The sequence below is a fragment of the Aythya ferina genome (genome assembly GCF_964211825.1).
Source record: "Aythya ferina genome assembly, chromosome: 1".
In the NCBI taxonomy this organism is placed as follows: domain Eukaryota; kingdom Metazoa; phylum Chordata; class Aves; order Anseriformes; family Anatidae; genus Aythya; species Aythya ferina.
Window position 1 is genome coordinate 111,750,555 of NC_140296.1, and position 17,744 is coordinate 111,768,298.

General features: G+C 40.6%; 2 protein-coding genes across 4 annotated transcripts in view; both read right to left on the bottom strand.

Annotated features, from left to right (window-relative positions):
• The window catches only part of EPHA6 (EPH receptor A6), a 516,782-nt gene that overhangs the window by 363,651 nt on the left and 135,387 nt on the right, over positions 1 to 17,744 (bottom strand). The gene's annotated exons all lie outside the window — the stretch shown is intronic.
• On the bottom strand, positions 2,576 to 4,892 carry LOC311430209 (inositol 1,4,5-trisphosphate receptor-interacting protein-like 1). The gene has a single exon (XM_084506722.1). The coding sequence runs from the start codon at positions 4,390 to 4,392 to the stop codon at positions 3,790 to 3,792; it is 603 nt and encodes a 200-aa protein (XP_084362848.1). The 5' UTR covers positions 4,393 to 4,892; the 3' UTR covers positions 2,576 to 3,789.

A 17,744-nucleotide genomic window follows, 5' to 3' on the forward strand; every position in this document is an offset into this window, starting at 1 on the left:
AGCTTCCTTGTTTCAAACACTTACTATGAACTCCACAGGCCCATCAGAAGAAAGCTCTACAAACCAGAGCCTGACTGAGAAAAGTAGTCCCAGAAATTGCACACATTCCACTATTTCACTCTTGCCATTGATGAGGTATGAAAAACATCAAGTCAAACCATGAAGGAAAGCAGTAAAATGTCTTAGGATACATAATGCTCCTTGTGTGCATTCTGTGATATTGACAAGTTATTTTTGGTATTTTTGTCCTAGAACTAAAAAGCTGATACAACCCAAGAGCTTGCTGGATTGCATCCCTTCCCATATGGCACTAGAGAATTTAGTTCAGTTACACCTGTCCAATGTCTGAGGCTATGCAGATGCACAGCAGTTCTTATGACCTTAATTTAATCTACAAAACCTTTTCTTCGGATTAAGGGGAAAATGAGAACTCCAGCTTACCTCTCAGATATTAGATTTTTATTTTTTTTTTTCATTTTATGGGTGTGGGTGGGTTTATTGTTGTTTCAGTAGACAACATAAGTTGATTGATGACATTTTGTTGAATATTTTTCTTTCACACTAACCTTTTGTCAAAGGAATGACTTCTAAGGACAACAGAGAGTTAGGCCTTTGACTGCATTCAGTGTTCTGAACTGCTGAGCAGATATCTTGGAAGTTTATTGCTTTAAAATAGTGCTCAAGGACCCCAGTTGAGGTTGTCACCCTACTGGGTTCAGTATAGTACAAATACAAATTAAGACAGCTCTCCTCCAAGGAGTTTGAGAGCTCATCCTCTCTATCAAAGATGATTCCACTCTTTGGCAGTAAATCTAGATTTGGTTTCAAACCAAAACAAAAAGAACCCTTGGCTCATCTTCTGTTTGGTCTCAACGCAATGAGTTCCTGCCAACTTACAAACAGCAAAGCCTCAGAAATAATGAAAAGGGAAAAGAAAGCAGAAACTCAGCACTGAATCTGGATTTTCATCCTGGAAATCATCAAGGGGAGAAAAGTTGCTTCCATGGAAACACATACTGAAATGGGAGAGGAGAAGGCAGACAGCTAGTACTTTTTCCCTTGCTGAGCCTGTAGAGACCGTCACAGAAGTTGTTAATAACTAGAGGAACAGTTGTTCCCTTGGGATCTTCATGTAGCTGCTGCTCAGCCCAGTGAGACCCTGCTAGCACCAGAACATTGCCTGTTGAAATTGCATAACAAGAAGAAACACAAAGAGGCTTGGGATGTTGGGAATAACTTTTTTCTCCTGACTACTGAAGAGGTGTGCTTTGCAGACCCAGATCCTTTACCTGCTCTTACCTGGGAAAAACTAGCCTAAAAACTTCATATAAAGTCTTAATCTTTCTCATGGTTTTCCAACAGTGAACTGATCGTTAGCTTCAAATAATCTAAGTCTGAAAGAGTAGGTATAATTCATAAGGAAAACATTTGATTCTTTCTGTTCATGAATAAACAGCAAGGGTCTTTTTGATTAGCTTACTTAAAGCTATTCAAAAGTCAGTCAGTGCTGTAAATAACAGAGGTTCTATACACTGCTCACAGGCATTGCTTTACTGGAGGTCCTGTTAAGGGACCAGAGTTGTTTGTAGTGGGCATACAAGAGAGACGGATGCCTGTTCTCATTTCTGCTCTGTAAATGAATGAGTTTAGTTTTCAAAGTAAACATGAGCACTAGTTCAGATTCTGCTTGCAATCTCTAATACATACTTACTACCAGTTTGTAGAACAATTATTTGAAATTACAAAGAAAAAATTGTACAGAGAACTACTGAAAAAAGAAATGAAAACAACACTTGTTTTCATTTAGATAGATACGAAGGACTAATGTCTATTTTGAAAGAAGTATTAAGGAATATTAAATTTGTAGGAAGGTAAAGATACATAGCAGTTGAGTTTTATTAATCAAGAAAGACTGAGAACATTATGAAATCATCTTTGTTTCTTTAAATATTACAAAATATGGAGATGAGAAATGAGAAGGGAAGGTGCTCTGTTTTTCATCCTAAGAACCACTTCTTTGAACAGTGCTGATTTTATTTTTAGGACAGCTTCAATCAAAAGACCTTAATACACACAAACATCCAGAGAAAACTGTATCTACATATCCTTCGTAATTCCAAGCAAAATGGTATAGAATTAAAGGACAAAAAATAAACCCCTTGCTTACTACGCTGTTCTTATTTTGTGTCTCAATGGGAAGAGAATGACAGATGGAAGTATAAAGTATGTTTACTCATATCAGGCCTTTGATATGCAAATGCTTGTTCTGAAAGAATGAGAAATACACTGACCAGCAGACATCCCCTCAGAAGAGAAGCATCGCAACCTGAGAGAGAAGAGAGATAAACACTCCTTGGCAGATGCATTATGAATACTGACTACGGCAAGTTCTGCCACAACGCTTTCCTGAGGGAAGTATTATGTTTTCAAATGTAACATCTTGACAATATTTAAATGCCAAGAGTGAAAGAAGAGTGAAATATCTAAGGGATATAGATGATGAATAAAAAACACTCACTCCACTTTTTATATATATATATATATATATATATATATATTTCAGCACACTGGTAATTACATTATATAACCCCCAAGACACCACAGACAAAAGCCAAGTTAAGTCTCATAAGGTTTGTCTCAAGGATCTCCTTTTTTTGTCAATGGAGACACATCAGTTGACGCACAGGAGATAGCAGACCATTATGTTCAATTCCTGCTCTGAACTGGCTGGTGGAGCCACGCTGTCTCCATTAACCTTACAGCAAATCAGCAGAGACTAGCCTCTCCCACACTGCAATATTGTGCTTTTCTGACAATGAAGCTATAAACATTAACATTAGTTTAAAACCTGATCCAAACTGCTTTAAAAGTTTGTGACCGTAAAAACAATAAAGCTAACAATAAAGCCTCATAAATATCCACTAATATGAAAGAGCTTGCTGTAACTCTACAGGGAAGCAAGAATGGTCTTGAAATGCATTTAACCTCTCTTGCACCATGTAAAAATAGCATTTCCTCTCATTTCCAAACTGCTACAGTACAGAGTTTGGGTGCACAATGAATGCTCCATGAAGCTTGGAGCGCATCAGTGAGGTAACATTTCAGAAACACTAAAAATTCAGAAACAATAAAAAAAAATGTAGCAAGAAATAAACAATTATTTTTTTGTTGTTGTTTAAGGACTTTGAGTGGGCATGAAACAAGATAACTTGACAAAAATGATAAAGACCAAATCAATACCACCAACTGTCATTAAATTTAACATACCCATTAAACTGTACTTTTAAATTTGAGATTCATCATGTTCTACAACCATCCAGACCACGGAAATGTAATGCAGTGTAACGCAGATGTGTAATTAAAAACTTTTCCCAAATTATCCCTTATTCAGGCTACATGCCACATCTAAGTGTTCACAGTAGAAGTCAGGTCATGGATTTCTGCCACAAGTATTTTGGGAAAGGAAACAATCCATTAGGAGACATGTCTCAGAGCAGGGAGGCACTGGAACAGGTTGCCCAGGGAGGTGGTGGCGTCACCATCCCTGGGGATGTTCAAGGAAAGGTTCAATGTGGTGCTTAGGGGCATGATTTAGTGGGTGCCATTGGTGGCAGGGTGATGGTAGGACCAATTTATTGGCCTCTGCATAGACTGAAGCTCCTGGATGGAACGGAGTCTCTCCAAAGGTCTGGGTGGTCACTGCCCGCTGCTGACAGGTGTCTCTGTTGCGCTGCTGGAGAAACTGGTGCTGTGCAGTGGTGCTGTGCTGCTGGTGAAGCCTTCCGTGGCCTACTCTAGGCTCAGGAAAGAGTCCGAGTCGTCCATCTGCACCCCAAGCGTGATCTCAATGGAGAGGGTGCTCTCGGAGGCGCTGGCCAGCCTGATCTTGCAGGAGCGGCGGGAGGGCAGCACCGTCAGGCGGCAGTGGCGCGACTGCGGCAGACGCTCCCAGGCTGCTTTCACCAAGGCCTGGAACCAGCGGGTGGTTTTCTCCACATCCAGGTAGGAGCCGCTGCAGAGGGTGCGCAGCAGGCTGGGCTCCTGTCTTCTCCTCAGCTCATCCTCGGGGTGGTGGAGGAAGCACAGCATGTCCCCCACCAGCCGCTCCCTCACGCAGGCGCACTCCAGCTCCACGCGCAGGCCGGGCTTCCTCGCTGGCGTCTTCCCCTTGGCACCCAGCTCCGGGTGGAAGGCGTGCCCGGGGGGAGGCCTCAGGGGCACGAGCAGGCGGTACAGGACGTTGTCTTCCCGGGCACTCCAGCCTTCGTAGAGGCAGCCTATGCCGATGGCCGGCTGCAGCCGTGGGTTGAAGAGACAGTTCCCGAAGAGTCCTCGGCAGGCACCAAGAAGTTCCTCCACCAGCTCCTCCACCATCTGGCACTTGTCAGCCATGCCTGGCGTCGGCCACTGGATGCTATCCGCCCAAACTCTGCCCAGATCCCAGCTGTCATCAGAGTCACTGTCTTCATCTGTGTCATCGCCATCATCATTGTTCTCCTCCTCTCTTGTAGAGGTGCCGTGTTCGCTGTTGCTGCTGCCTGGTTCACGGCTCCGTTTCCTGAGCCAGCGGCAGAGCCCAAAGACCAGGACAAGGAGCTCGACCAAGGCCCAGAACTGCCACTGCTTCAACGCGGTGAAGAGCTGTCGTGGTTTAACCCGGCTGGCAGCTAAATACCACGCAGCCGTTCGCTCAGCCTCCCCCCTCCCTCTCTGGGATGGGGGAGAGAAATGGAAAGTGAAGCCCGTGAGTTGAGATAAAGACAGTTTAATAAGACAGGAAAATAATAATAACAAAATAATAATAACAATAATAATAATAATGTTACAATGGTGATAATAGGAAAGTAATAATAATATGTACAAACAAGTGATGCACAATGCAATTGCTCACCACCCGCTGACCGATGCCCAGCCTAACCCCGAGCAGTCCGGCCCCCTCCCCCCGGCTAGCCACCCCTATATATTGTTTAGCATGACGTCAGATGGTATGGAATACCCCTTTGGCTAGTTTGGGTCACCTGTCCTGGGTCTGTCCCCTCCCAGCTCTTACTGCACCCCCAGCCTGCCTGTTGGCAGGACAGAGCAAAAGGCTGAGATGTCCTTGGCTTGGTATAAGCACTGCTCTGCAACAATTAAAACATCGGGGTGTTATCAGCACTCTTCTCATCCTAAGCCAAAACACAGCATTCCACCAGCTACTAGGAAGAAAATTAATTCCGTTCTAACTGAAACCAGGACAAGAGCAGAGCTCCCAGGGCCACCCAGCTCTGCTGCTGGTTCCTCTCCTCCATCTCTTGCACCAGCTGAGTCATGCCCTCAATCAGCTGCTCCACATACTGCTGCATTCTCTCACAGTCATCTCTATCCAGTTGATCGGTCACCAGCCATGGCTTCTGGGCAATGCCCAGCACAGCCACGGCGAGGAAGATCAGGAGAGCCATGGCTTGCAGGAGGTGCGATCCGCACTCACCGACGGCCAAGGCCACAGTGTGGTGGTGCTGCTGCTGCTGGCCCTTATAACAGCTGCCCCATGTGACTCATCCTTTGTACTGTCAAGGGCACCACAGCCGCATCACACCAATCCCCCTCGCCTCACCTCCCTGCAAGCTTGTGGGAAGGTCCTTGCAGCTCTGGGACATGAGAAGACTTACCATGTCACACAGAAGGTCCCTAAAACAGTGACAAATTTATTCTTCCCTTTATATGTGATGCAAAACATACTTGCTCTTACTCGTTCTGATATAAATATGATTTCTTGAATGTCTTTGTAGCAAATTGTCAAGGTGAAAACAACATCGGTGAAAAGGAAGGTGAAAAGGAAGCTGTAGACAGTGATGAGGTCGCTCCTCAGCCTTCTCTAAGCTGAACAACCCAAGTTACCTCTGCTGCTCCTCCTAAGTTTTCCCCTCTAGACTCTTCACCATCTTTGTTGGCCTCCTTTTGACACTCTTTAGTTGTTTTGTACCCTCCTTCTATCGCGGTGTCCAGAACTGCTGACTCCTATCCACTTTGCCATCAACCAGAACCCCCACCTCCTTTTCTGTGGGGCTGCTCTCCAGCCTCTCATCCCCCAGTCTGCATGAATATTCAGGATTGCCCCTTCCCAGGGGCAGAATCCAGCACCCGCTCTTGTTAAACTTGATACAACTGATAACTGCCCGGCACTCTAGTCTGTCAAGATTGCTCTGCAAGTTGCTCTGCAAGGCCTCTCTACCCTTGAGGGAGTCAATGGCGTCTCCCAGTTCAGTGTCACCTACTCAGAACACCTTCAAGTCATACACCAGAGTCATTTATGAAGACATTGAAGAGAACTGGACCAAAAATAGAGCCCTGGGCAATGCTACTAGGGGCTGGCCAGCAGTGTGATTAAAACCCATTTGCCATAACCCTTTGAGCCTGAGTCTCCAGCCAGTTGTTCACCCATCATGCTATGCATTTATCTAGCTGTAGGCTGGACATTTTGTCCAGTAGGATACTGTGTGAAGCAGTATCAAAAGATCTGCTGAAATCCAAAAACATGACATCAGCTGGCTTCCCTAGGTCAACCAGATGGGAAACCTTGTCGTAAAAGGAAATGAAGTTCGTTCAACAGGACTTTCCCCTCATGAACCTATGTTGTTTCTGACTGATGACCACATTGTCCTTCAAGTGTTTTTCAGTAACTCCTAAAATAGTTTTCTCCATAGTTTTCCCTGGCACTGAGCTGAGGCTGACAGACCTGTAATTACCACATCTTGGGCAGCCTGCTTTGGGTGGCCATGCTTGAGCAGGGGACACAGACCAGATGACCATCAAAGGTCACTTTCAACTTCAGCTGGTCTGCAGTTCTTTTTTTGGAAAATGCTTCCTAATTGCATGGCATTAGTGCACTCAGTTACTTATGTCCATATTCCGTCCTCCCCCTCCCCCCCCCCAAAGTGCTGCACAGGCCATCAGGGACAGAGCATTTGTTAATACAAGGAAGTTATTGGCATTTGCATAGGCAGAAGCTCCTGTAGGGAATGGACTTCCTTGAAAAGGCTGAGAGGTCACTGTCCAGCTGCTAACAGCTGTCCCAGTTGCAAGCCTCCATACAACATCTTCTGCAGCTGCCCAGGACCCTGGTTGGGACCTGTGGTTTGGCTGTAGAGAAACTGTTCCAGAGGAATTCCTACTACCTGATGAGCAGTGTCTTTTGTGTGTCCAATATGCTCAGTCCTGAGGCACCAGCACCCAGGGGATGTCTGGGACGGGCAGATGCTCCCTCTTGGCCCTTGGCAGGTACACTGAGGCCTAGCAGTGGGCCTCAAAAAAAAAAACTCCCAGAAATGAGTTTTTTTTTTTTTTAAACAACTCCCAGAACAAAATAAAACACTGTAGTTGTAAACGGCAGTGAAGTGAGACCAACTAGAGGAAATAGGTTCAAGTTGCGCCAGAGGAGGTTTAGGTTGGAAATGAGGAGAAAATTCTTGAAGCCAAGAGTAAACACTAAAGGAATATCTTTGATATTACTACTACTAATTTCTCAAGTATCAGAAAAATTTCATTGTGCTCTTGTCCTTGATCAAGGTGATTTTTACATTAAATTAGTTTGGTGATACTATTAACGTTTAGCTAAAGATGGTAAGGTACAGGCGTAAAGAGCCAATGAAATACAAGAGAAGCAATACAGGTAATTGGTAAGTACACTATGTTTATTTGCATGCAGGCAACTCTGAAAGTTGCCAAAGACAGTGATTTGGTCAAAAATCAATCGGTTGTTTTATAGCTACTGCACCTTCATTTCTTTCAGGTTACCTAATTTATCGCTGAAGAGTAGGCAAGTCCATAAATCAGGAACAAAGATAGCAGTTTCACAGATTTCTCTTGAAAGAAAATCTTTTTGTTACTATATACAATTCTTTTCCTAACTATAAATATTACGACTCAGTAGATTCTATCATTGTTTGCTATGCCTTACAAATTATATTTTTATTTCTGCAAGGTTCAGGATTACTTATGTAAAAAAATGAAAACAACTTTAAAGTATTTTGAATTACAGCTTCCACACTGTAGATAAAATACTTCTTTCTCATCAGGAGATTGCAGTTTTTATGATATGTTTACAATGCAGCAGCTTCTAGCTACAGCTAAATAACTGCATGTAGAAGAACTAGTACTGTGATTAACAATTCTCCTACTGGGATCTGGGGAGCAGCAATGCTAACTGGTAACGTCTGCAAGGGAATACACCAGCAGAGAGTTCAGGTCACCAAACTGCACAACAAGCTCGAAAACTGCAGCACAGGTAAGGAGAGGTGATAGAAATATGACTGGTAAATAAAAAAAAGGTGCGTGGACACTGTGAGATAATTTCGATCCCCATCTCCGTTCTGGGTCTGTGGTCAGCCATCCCATGTGCTAGTTCTCTCCAGGTCTTCCTTTCTTGAGATAAAGAATCTTCTCATCTGCAGATCTTTTCCTTGGGGTGCCCCTGGCATTGGTGGCTACACCCATGGCAGCCAGGCTCACCAGGAAAGTGGGCAACAAGGACCTTGGAGCCAGCTCTTTATGGTCACCAATATGGTGAGGAGCAGGGGGAATAATTTCTCCAAATACATTGATTCCAGCCCAAAACCCCAGCTAGTGCCTTGTTAAGCTGCTAGCAAAGACACCTGGACAAGAACATAGCAAGACACCATCCACTGTGGAGCATCTCCCATCAGTCAGCCCTAGCCCTAGCCTCTACTGGCACTGTCCCACAGAGAGGGGTGGGAGAAGCATTCACTGCTGCTGGGTGGGTACAGCCTTCCCAAACTTATGGCCAGGAGACATGTTCCAAACTAGAGCCATCTATCCAGGCACTGCTACAGGAGTGGTAGGGTCTGAAAATGCTGCCCCTTTAGATCTTTTATCCTTGCCATATTGCCACAAAGAAACTTACTTGCATTCAACATTTATGGGGGAAGAGCAATCTTCATGTCACCTTTTAGAACATGTATAGTTCTGGATCATTAGACTAGGTAATATATTTTATGAAGGCTATGCCATTTTATCAAGAGACCGCTTGCAAGCACCACTTTACGCTTACTGGAAAAAAAAATATTTTTTCTGTAGGCAATTGCAGGCTACAGTGATTAATGTGACCTACATTTTGGGAAAAAAAGAATATGCCCATAGAGAGTAATCCTACAATTATTTGCAGATTTGATTTATATTGTGATTACATATTCACTATTACTTCAGCTACCTGGAAGATGAGTGGACTGTTTTAAAGTTTATTCTCATTTAGTGAGGCCACCTATTTCCTTAGCAGAAGAATTCAGTTTATGCAAAGTTTCTCTCAACACAGAATTTTATGTTTTTTTTTTTATTTAAACATATCAAAGTAAGTTCTAATTTTTAAAATGTCATGGTAATACATTTGAATGTAAATGTCAAAACACTAGTATAAAGCAGCCTGAGCTGTTAGAATACATTTTTTTCCTACCATTTTCCTTCCTATATTGCTTATTAAAAAAAAAAAAAAAAAAGCAAACACCATACCAACTGAATGAAGAACTGCTGCATGAGTATTAAGTCACACTAATGGTGAATTATGAAGGTGGTTGTACCTGCGGATCCCTGTAAGTGTTGTCTCCCCTCTAATCTGAGCCTACACAAGTATTTTAAGAGAAATAAAAAAGTTGACGACTTTTTTTCTGATTGTATTTACAATTGTGTATTAACTTTTACTTAACCATTGACTTGATTCTAAATTACACAGCCTTAATGAATATTATCCACTATTTTCCTTTTGGAACTAAAGGAAAGGAATCACAATACTTAAAATGCATCATCACACCATCCCTCCCCCCACCCAAATAACAACAACTAAAAAAAAAAAAAATTGAACTAGCTGGTTCTTAACTGAGATCTGCTACCAATGAAATGGCCTGATACTAAAATTTGAGTTGTGTGCAAATAGTAAAAAGAGCCCAGCTAAATAACGTAGACTTATCCTTAGGGTCATCCCAATTACAGCATTAGAAAACTGGATCCAATGACGGAAGAGGCCAAAATGAAGGTTGCTAGACTGATCAGCAGGAAGAATGCAGCCACATGACTCTCATTCTGTGCAAACACACACACAGAAACCACACTCTAAAACACAGGTTTATTAAAGATGGCATGCACATCAGTACCTGGCTTCTCTTGAGTATACACATAGGTAAGTTCTTGCTGCCATAGCAAACTAATCCCACAGTATGACAATGTCTAGCGTCTCTTAATTTCAGCTATGGAGTCATGTTGGATTTTGCTACTTTCATCAGCTGGAACACACTCCGAACTGTCCATACCTTATAACACTCATCCAAAGAGGCCTTACAGAAAAACTCTGGAAGATGGAATTGTCATTGCTTTTGGTTTACTGTTGAAATTTCTCAACAGCCTCACAGATCAGAAAAAAATGCATTGAAACAACCTGTTTGTCAGCTTAGGTCATGTCTTACTTGAAAGAAATACTCCCTTTGCCCCTGCTACCAGATTAAAACCTAAGCTCCCAAGCCATTAAAACATCAATAACCAATCTTTGCATTATACTAATGTACTCTAGAAGCCTTTAAGGGTTCATTGTTTACCTACTCTGCATGCTGATGACTGGTAAGAGAAAAAGGTTCTCATTGTCCAAGAATACTTTTCAAAGTATTTCTTGGATCATCTTCAGTCATGATCAAATCATGAGCTGTACTTCATCCCATTATCCTTTTCCATCATGTACCACCATTATTTACCGTTTTCTGTAACATCACTACCAATTGTACCACAAAGTGACTGTACAAGAGAGGCCAATATGCTGCTTTAGTGGTCTGCTCTGCTCTTTAGTGCTCTGTTGCTGTCCTTCACAACAGTTCCAGCTATAAAAAACTAGTAAGCTTTTATCTCCTCCCTTTTTTCAAGAAGGAAAATCCTCAGCTTGTGTGTGGGAATTTTTCATTTCTAGGTAGGGCTGCTGTATCTCATTCAGACTATGCCTTACCAAAGAGGATGAGTTTCACATAGTTCTATGAATTTCAAGTTTATCTGAATCAATCATTTAGCTACAACAACCGTGACTATTTTTCTCCCTCCTCTTGTGCTTTTTATTATGAAGTTGTCAATAAGAACAGACATGACTGTAGAAGTTTGTGGTAGTTAACTTTGGACAGAATAGCTAATATATCAGGTTGCTGAGACATTAAAGGAAGAAGAGAATGGCATCCATCTAATAGTGGAAGAGCAGCAATAGTTTAAAAGTCTTGTAAAGGTCTAGAATATGCAGAGAACACTGATCTGCATTTTGCACTAGCATTAGCACATCCCATTCATACATATGAACATATATGCTTAAAAAAAAAAAAAAACACACAAGTTTTCAGTGACTTTGAGCCAGTCACCAAACCTAGTGAAACTTCGCATCATTGGCTAGGCTTCCAACAAATGACCAGGAGCCATCCAGAGATCTCAGGCAGTTCATCAACAAATCTCTTTAATTGGACTTCATCAACATGGTGGCCATTTCCTTATGAACATCACAAATTTAAACAGGCTTCTTTTCCCTCTGCTGTTTTTCAGTTAAACACAGTAATTTATTTTGGGACTTCTCAATTAAATCAGGAACTTTCACACAGGAAAGTCATTTTTAACATTTATGAACCTGATCAAATCAAAAATATTATAATCTGCGCAACCTAAATTACTCTATGAAACAACACTGGAAAAAGTTACATCCCTGCCAGATATTAACCACTATCCATGATAAGCTGATTTTCTGACAAAAAAATAGAGTATCTTCCATAGTTGTGGCAAGGTAATTACACTTTTTTTCTTATTAAAGATAATGACAAACCACTCAAATGAGTTTTGTTTTTTTTTTTAAATACTTTCACCATCAGTATAATTCATGATTCTTAAAAAAAGGCATTCTAAAATGCACAGCATAAAAGGAAAAAAAAATTGATCTCTAAATTTCACCCCAGGATTTCCCTTTAAACAGAACTCAGACTTACGGAGAATTGAAAAAGAAATTTTAAAAACCTAGACCTTCACAGAATTTCTCTTACTAGAATGGTGTGCCGTGCCCTGTTAATTATAATAAAAATGCATATAATTTTAAATAACTAAGAAATTATGCATTGTAAATATGCAAAATGATAATGAAAGGAGCACAAGCAGAGGTAATCAAACATATTATTCATTTACTGTCAGTAGAAGAACCCCTATTCTGATTTTAACTAGAAAACATACTCCTACTCTGGGATTTGCTTGTACTGGCCTCCTAAACACCATCAGCCAAACACATCTTTAGGCATTCCTCCAGGCCTGTCCTCAGGGTCTTCTATGCCTCCTAACTTCGCACAGCTTTGCAACTTCTTTTATGTTTTCTTGTACATGTGGTAGAATATCTATTCCAACTTTAAAAAAATCAAAAATATTTTAACACCTTTACTTGTTACTCAAGTCTCTGATATCTCAGTGACTCAAGACTAAAATTCTGACAGTCCCTGAAAAATTGCATTTTAAAAAGTGGTTTCTCAAATATTGCTGTTAAATAATTGCAAAGTGTGACAATGATATATTATGATCATAGTCACCAAGTGAAATAAATACATCAGGCTGATGGAATACTGATCAAGTTTTGGATTTTTCTCTCCATTTTCTTGCATAAACTGTCAGTACACATAGACCGTGGTATTCAGAATACTTTACATATTTGAAAGATTTTATGAAAACATGAAAAATTATATCCAATCTTGACCACTGAGTTTTTCCACGATGATCCATTTGCGCAAAATTCAAGTCTGTATTTTGACTCCACATAAAAGAAATATTGCTGTTAAACACACTGTTCCACAGGGACTTTATTAGGGCTGCTGCTGAACTGTGCATCATTTTAATTAGAATTAACACTTTCATCTTGTTTATGAATATATGTAAGATAAGCTTTGAAATATTTAACATCTGGGAATAACGTCAAGCTGTCACAGCAAAATTAAGATGTTTCACATACATAAGTTATTATATAATAACTAGATACCAAATAACTAAACATTCATTGTTAGCATGTGGAGTATAATCTCTCTATGCATACAGTTCCATGTCCTTTGGGACATGCTTTGATCATTATCCCTTTGAAGCAATGCTTCTTTAAAGAGAGACATTTCAAGTGCAGTCCTTGACTCTGTTAGATGTTTCACTGGTAGGTATGAGACCTATTTTACATAATTTATTCTACCTTTAGCACACATAGCCCTAGAAGAACATAAGCTTACTGCAGTAAGCTGGCTCCCCAGGATCACCTTCCTTTGCTGAAATATTTATTTATTGGGCTACAGAGATTATTTATAGGCATTACTGTTTAAAAGACCACCATCACCAGGTCAGCCACCTCTTGCCTATGCAAGATTTAATCTCCTGTGACTTGGTGGGACTGCCAAAATTAAAATCAAGGAAAAATACACCCTCAAGAAAAGGATTTCCAGCACATGAAGTAAAACACTACCAGACCGTGTTAGAGAGCTCATTCTTTTGAGGTGTGTCAGACAGTAGGCCTTTATTTATTTAAACCTTTAGATCTCTTTCAACCACCAAAGCCTACGTATTGCCACTTAGATTATGAGAAGTGGATGCACACCAGATGTGTGTTGGGTGAGGTTTGGACAACTGATAACCCAGAGACCAGGCCACATCTAGGGTTAACTCTCCAGGAGCTGCTGGAGAGGAAACCCAGGGAGCAGTGACCAGCAGCTGGGGCCTGAGAGAAGAAAAGCAGACCTGAGAGAGGAGACCTGGGGGCCATCAACAGCAGTGGTGGCTGTAGTCAGGGCTGGCTCTGTAGGGCGCTCAGAGCACAAGATGGCTGCCGCATGTCACTGTCACCAAAATGGCGTCAGGGGACACTAACTCAAGTTGTAGTTAAGCACCTGACACGAACCACCAGCTGTAACAGCACTGATTACAACCCATTAACACCACATGCATAAACCTGTAGGAAAGAGCTAACACTGGGTAACCAGTAAGAATTAACATTAGTTTCTGTAGACTATGTTTTCTTTTCACAACACACACCTAAGCTCCCCTACAACTCCTCAGATCTACCTTCACAACTGAAATTCACATTGAGCATACCATATGGATGTCAAAACACAAGAACTTGTGGATTAATAGTTTAACACACCATAATAAAACATTAAAAAAAAGTAGCCACAGACCAGTCTTCTCATTCTGAGAAGTGAAGCAATTTAGAAAACATTTTAGTCTCCAAAAAAAAAAATAAAAATATATATATATAGAGAGAGAGAGGATACAGTAATACACATGCTCCTCAGGCAACAGATAATGAAGTATTTCCCATTCACAAATTAAAGTTCTCGGCACACTATTAATAGTGTAACATGTTAAAAACAATTTAAAGTTGTTTCATAAAAGCAAATGGAAAGTACGGCACAAGTAGGAGAAAAAGTAATTATCACAGAAAGAAGAAAACACATAAAAAGGGGAAAGGAAGAAATGCACTCAGATGCAATCTTTTTGCCTGAGAGCGCCTTAGACAGCGCAGACTGTTTATTTTGCTCCATTTATCTTCTGAAGCATTTCTTCCAAAGAAATACTTCCTGAAAATCTAAAAACTTTCTGCCAGCGACTTGCCCAAAAGGACAATGAAAGGCTGATGTGTACAATATACAAACAAGACAGGGATCTTCTAAACATTATCATACAGAAAAAGTGAATGATACATAAGCTGATGTGCAAGGAAATAAAACTGCCGACAGGATTTTTCTGTCTTCAGGTCTACGTCCTTCCCTCCCCTCATCTTTAAGTGACATTGTACAGAACTATACAAAATGCTTTGTGCATGTTTTGACTATATAAATGAGATTTGAATATGTCAATATGTCTAAATGATGTGAGATGACAGCTGCAACAGACACGAGGATTTTAGAGATACATAAGCTTAAATATATTTAGATAAATACCAGAAAGATTCACACTAGTTGTGGTGGTTTTACCGTGCTGGGCAGCTAAACCCCACAACCGCTCTCTCACTCCCCCTCTTTTAGGTGAGGAGGGGGAGAAGTAAAGCAAAGAACAACTCAGGGGTTGAGATAAGGATAATTTAAAGGAAATAATAATAATAATTAAATAAAGATTATTATGAACTAAACAATTTAACTAAAGGGAAATAAAAAGGGAAAGGGGAAAAGGGAGGGGGGAAAGGGAAAAATAAAAAGGGAGGAAAACAAACAACTAAAATAAATGAAGGCTATATGGAAGTTGGAAGTGCAGAGGAAAGAAATTACTCTCTACTTCCCACAAACGAGCAATGATTGACCACGTCCTTGAAGCAGGGCCTCAACGCACGTAGCCGGTGTTCGAGAGGAGGACCAATATTTTCCCAACGAGAGCCCACCTCTCCCCTCTTCTTCCTGTTTCCACCTTTTCTTGCTGAGTGTGACACCACATGGTATGGAATATCCCTTTGATTGGTTTAGGTCAGCTGCCCTAGTGATGTTTCTCTCTTCACTTTTTGCCCACCCCCTAGGAGGGTTAGAGAAAGGCCTGATGCTGTGCCACTGCTGCTCAGCAGTAGACACAACACTGGTGTGTTAACACTGCTGTTCAGCTACAAGTACTGAGTGCACTGTGTGGGCTGCTACCGGGAAAGTTAACATTCCAGCCAGACCCAGTACACTAGTCTGCAGTAAGACCAGTGGAGCACATCACAAGTACTGTTAGAAGCATGACCATGCTTGTTCAGAGTATGCAGATATCAGATGTGATACGCCTAACAAGCAGAATATCCTACAAAGTAGATCATGAATAAAGAAGCAATAAAGCAGGAAAATAAATAGTTTTTTTTTTTCCCCCCGATCTGGCAAAAGCTTAAGCTCATGGGTAGCTTCCTCACTGCTTTGGCTCAAATGATGCCTCTAGCATGACAGATTTTATGACAGATTTTGGGGAGCAGTAATTTCAAAGAGTCTTCTAAATACTAAATACCTTTGAAACCTAAATTAGTCCATGACACAGAATGACTTTACATTCTACATCAGCCTTGCTCTATGAAACTACTGTTTGATATTATTTTCAATATTAAGCTTTAGGAAAAGGATAACTTAGTCAGATAAAGCAAATCTCCTCTTACTTGAAGATCTTCCTGAGATACAAAAAGCAACTACAGTGATACAGTTCAAGTTTTTACATTCATACTTTTGTCTTGAATAATAATAAAAAAAAAAAAACTCTCCATCAGAAATTTCTTTGTGCAGTTACTTTACTCCTGTTTGCAATTCCCAGGCTAAATCACACATGAGGAAAGCCTTTATTGATTGCTTTTGAAATTACATTTCTTAGTATAAATGCTTTAATAATTGACTGAATAAAATGATGGGCAATCTCTAAGGGAACAATTCCATTACAGAATGTGTTTTTGGTTTATTTCTAAATATGCTGCTCGTTAATAACCTTCTTCAGAGGAAATACAGGTGATTATTTTCAGATTTCCCAGCTCAACTCCATGACTTCTCACAGAACATCACCTACACCAATCATATTCTGAAATGCTTTGATTTTTCCTCAAATTATAAATTTAAGTACTTCTGTTCAGCAACAACATGAGGTGTGTCTTACCTAAAAAAGAACCTAATTTCCAGTATATGAGAATCTGAGGCAGAATTGTATCTGCACATAGAAATCTACATAAACTTAAGATTTAAGTAAAATTTCTAAATCATTTAGTAAAAAAAAAATCCATAGCCTTATGTAGTGTAAAAGCTTGGAACCTTTCACTGAGCACTCAGTCTCCAATTTTTTCCTCAGTTTATCGTTATTTTTTCCTACTCAGGGCTCCACTGTAAGTCAACAGTGAATAAACATTCTAGGAACTGTATTTCCAAATAATCCAAAGACAAATGTACCAGACAGATTTGACAAATATAACAAACCCTTATTGAGTCAGAACTGTTATTTTATTGCAACATATTTCTTTGTATGTCCTGAACACTATTTATGCAACGATGCAGCACACAAAGTGGTCATTTGCCTAATTAGCGACCAAGGCTGTAAATCACATCTTCCTCGAGAAGTATTTCTATTTTCTATTCAGTTTTCATTGCGGATGCCCAAATTGAATGCCTAACACAAGGCAATGTAAACCATTCTGTATTAAATATGTTTTATTGTGTGTTTATAAGGGAGTAATTATGATCTTTCTTTCTTCCACATGCTCGTCACAGAAGACCTCTTCAGAGCTTTTCCAGATGTATGTTTTTAGCACTGCTGTTGAGGAAACCTCAATGAGAAAGTATGCTCAGCCATAAAACAACCACATTATGCTTCTCCAGCTGGAGGAAAGCTTCCTATAGCTCTGACATCACAGCTGCAACCAACATTCAACATCTATAGCCATTGCATGCAGCAGGCCATGGCTTTCTCTCAAGGAAAACCTGCCCACAGCCAATACATGACCATTGAAACAGTTGAGATTGTTCATTGCACTTCACACATGATCAATTTCCAAGTCAAATTAATCTCAAATGTTTGAACTCAAGCTTTAGCTAGTGACTCCCAAAAGAAGAAAAGTTTGTGGCAAACAAGAAAAAGCTGTATTACCCCAGGACTGACTGACAGGTACTGCTTCTCTCAGTGTTTTTAGTATACAACATACATTTTAAGGGCAAATCCCATCACAGTAAGGAAAATCAGGCAGGAATTGAAGGTTAGTGACTGCCTTCTTTGCCTGTGCCCACACCACAGTACCAGCCTGT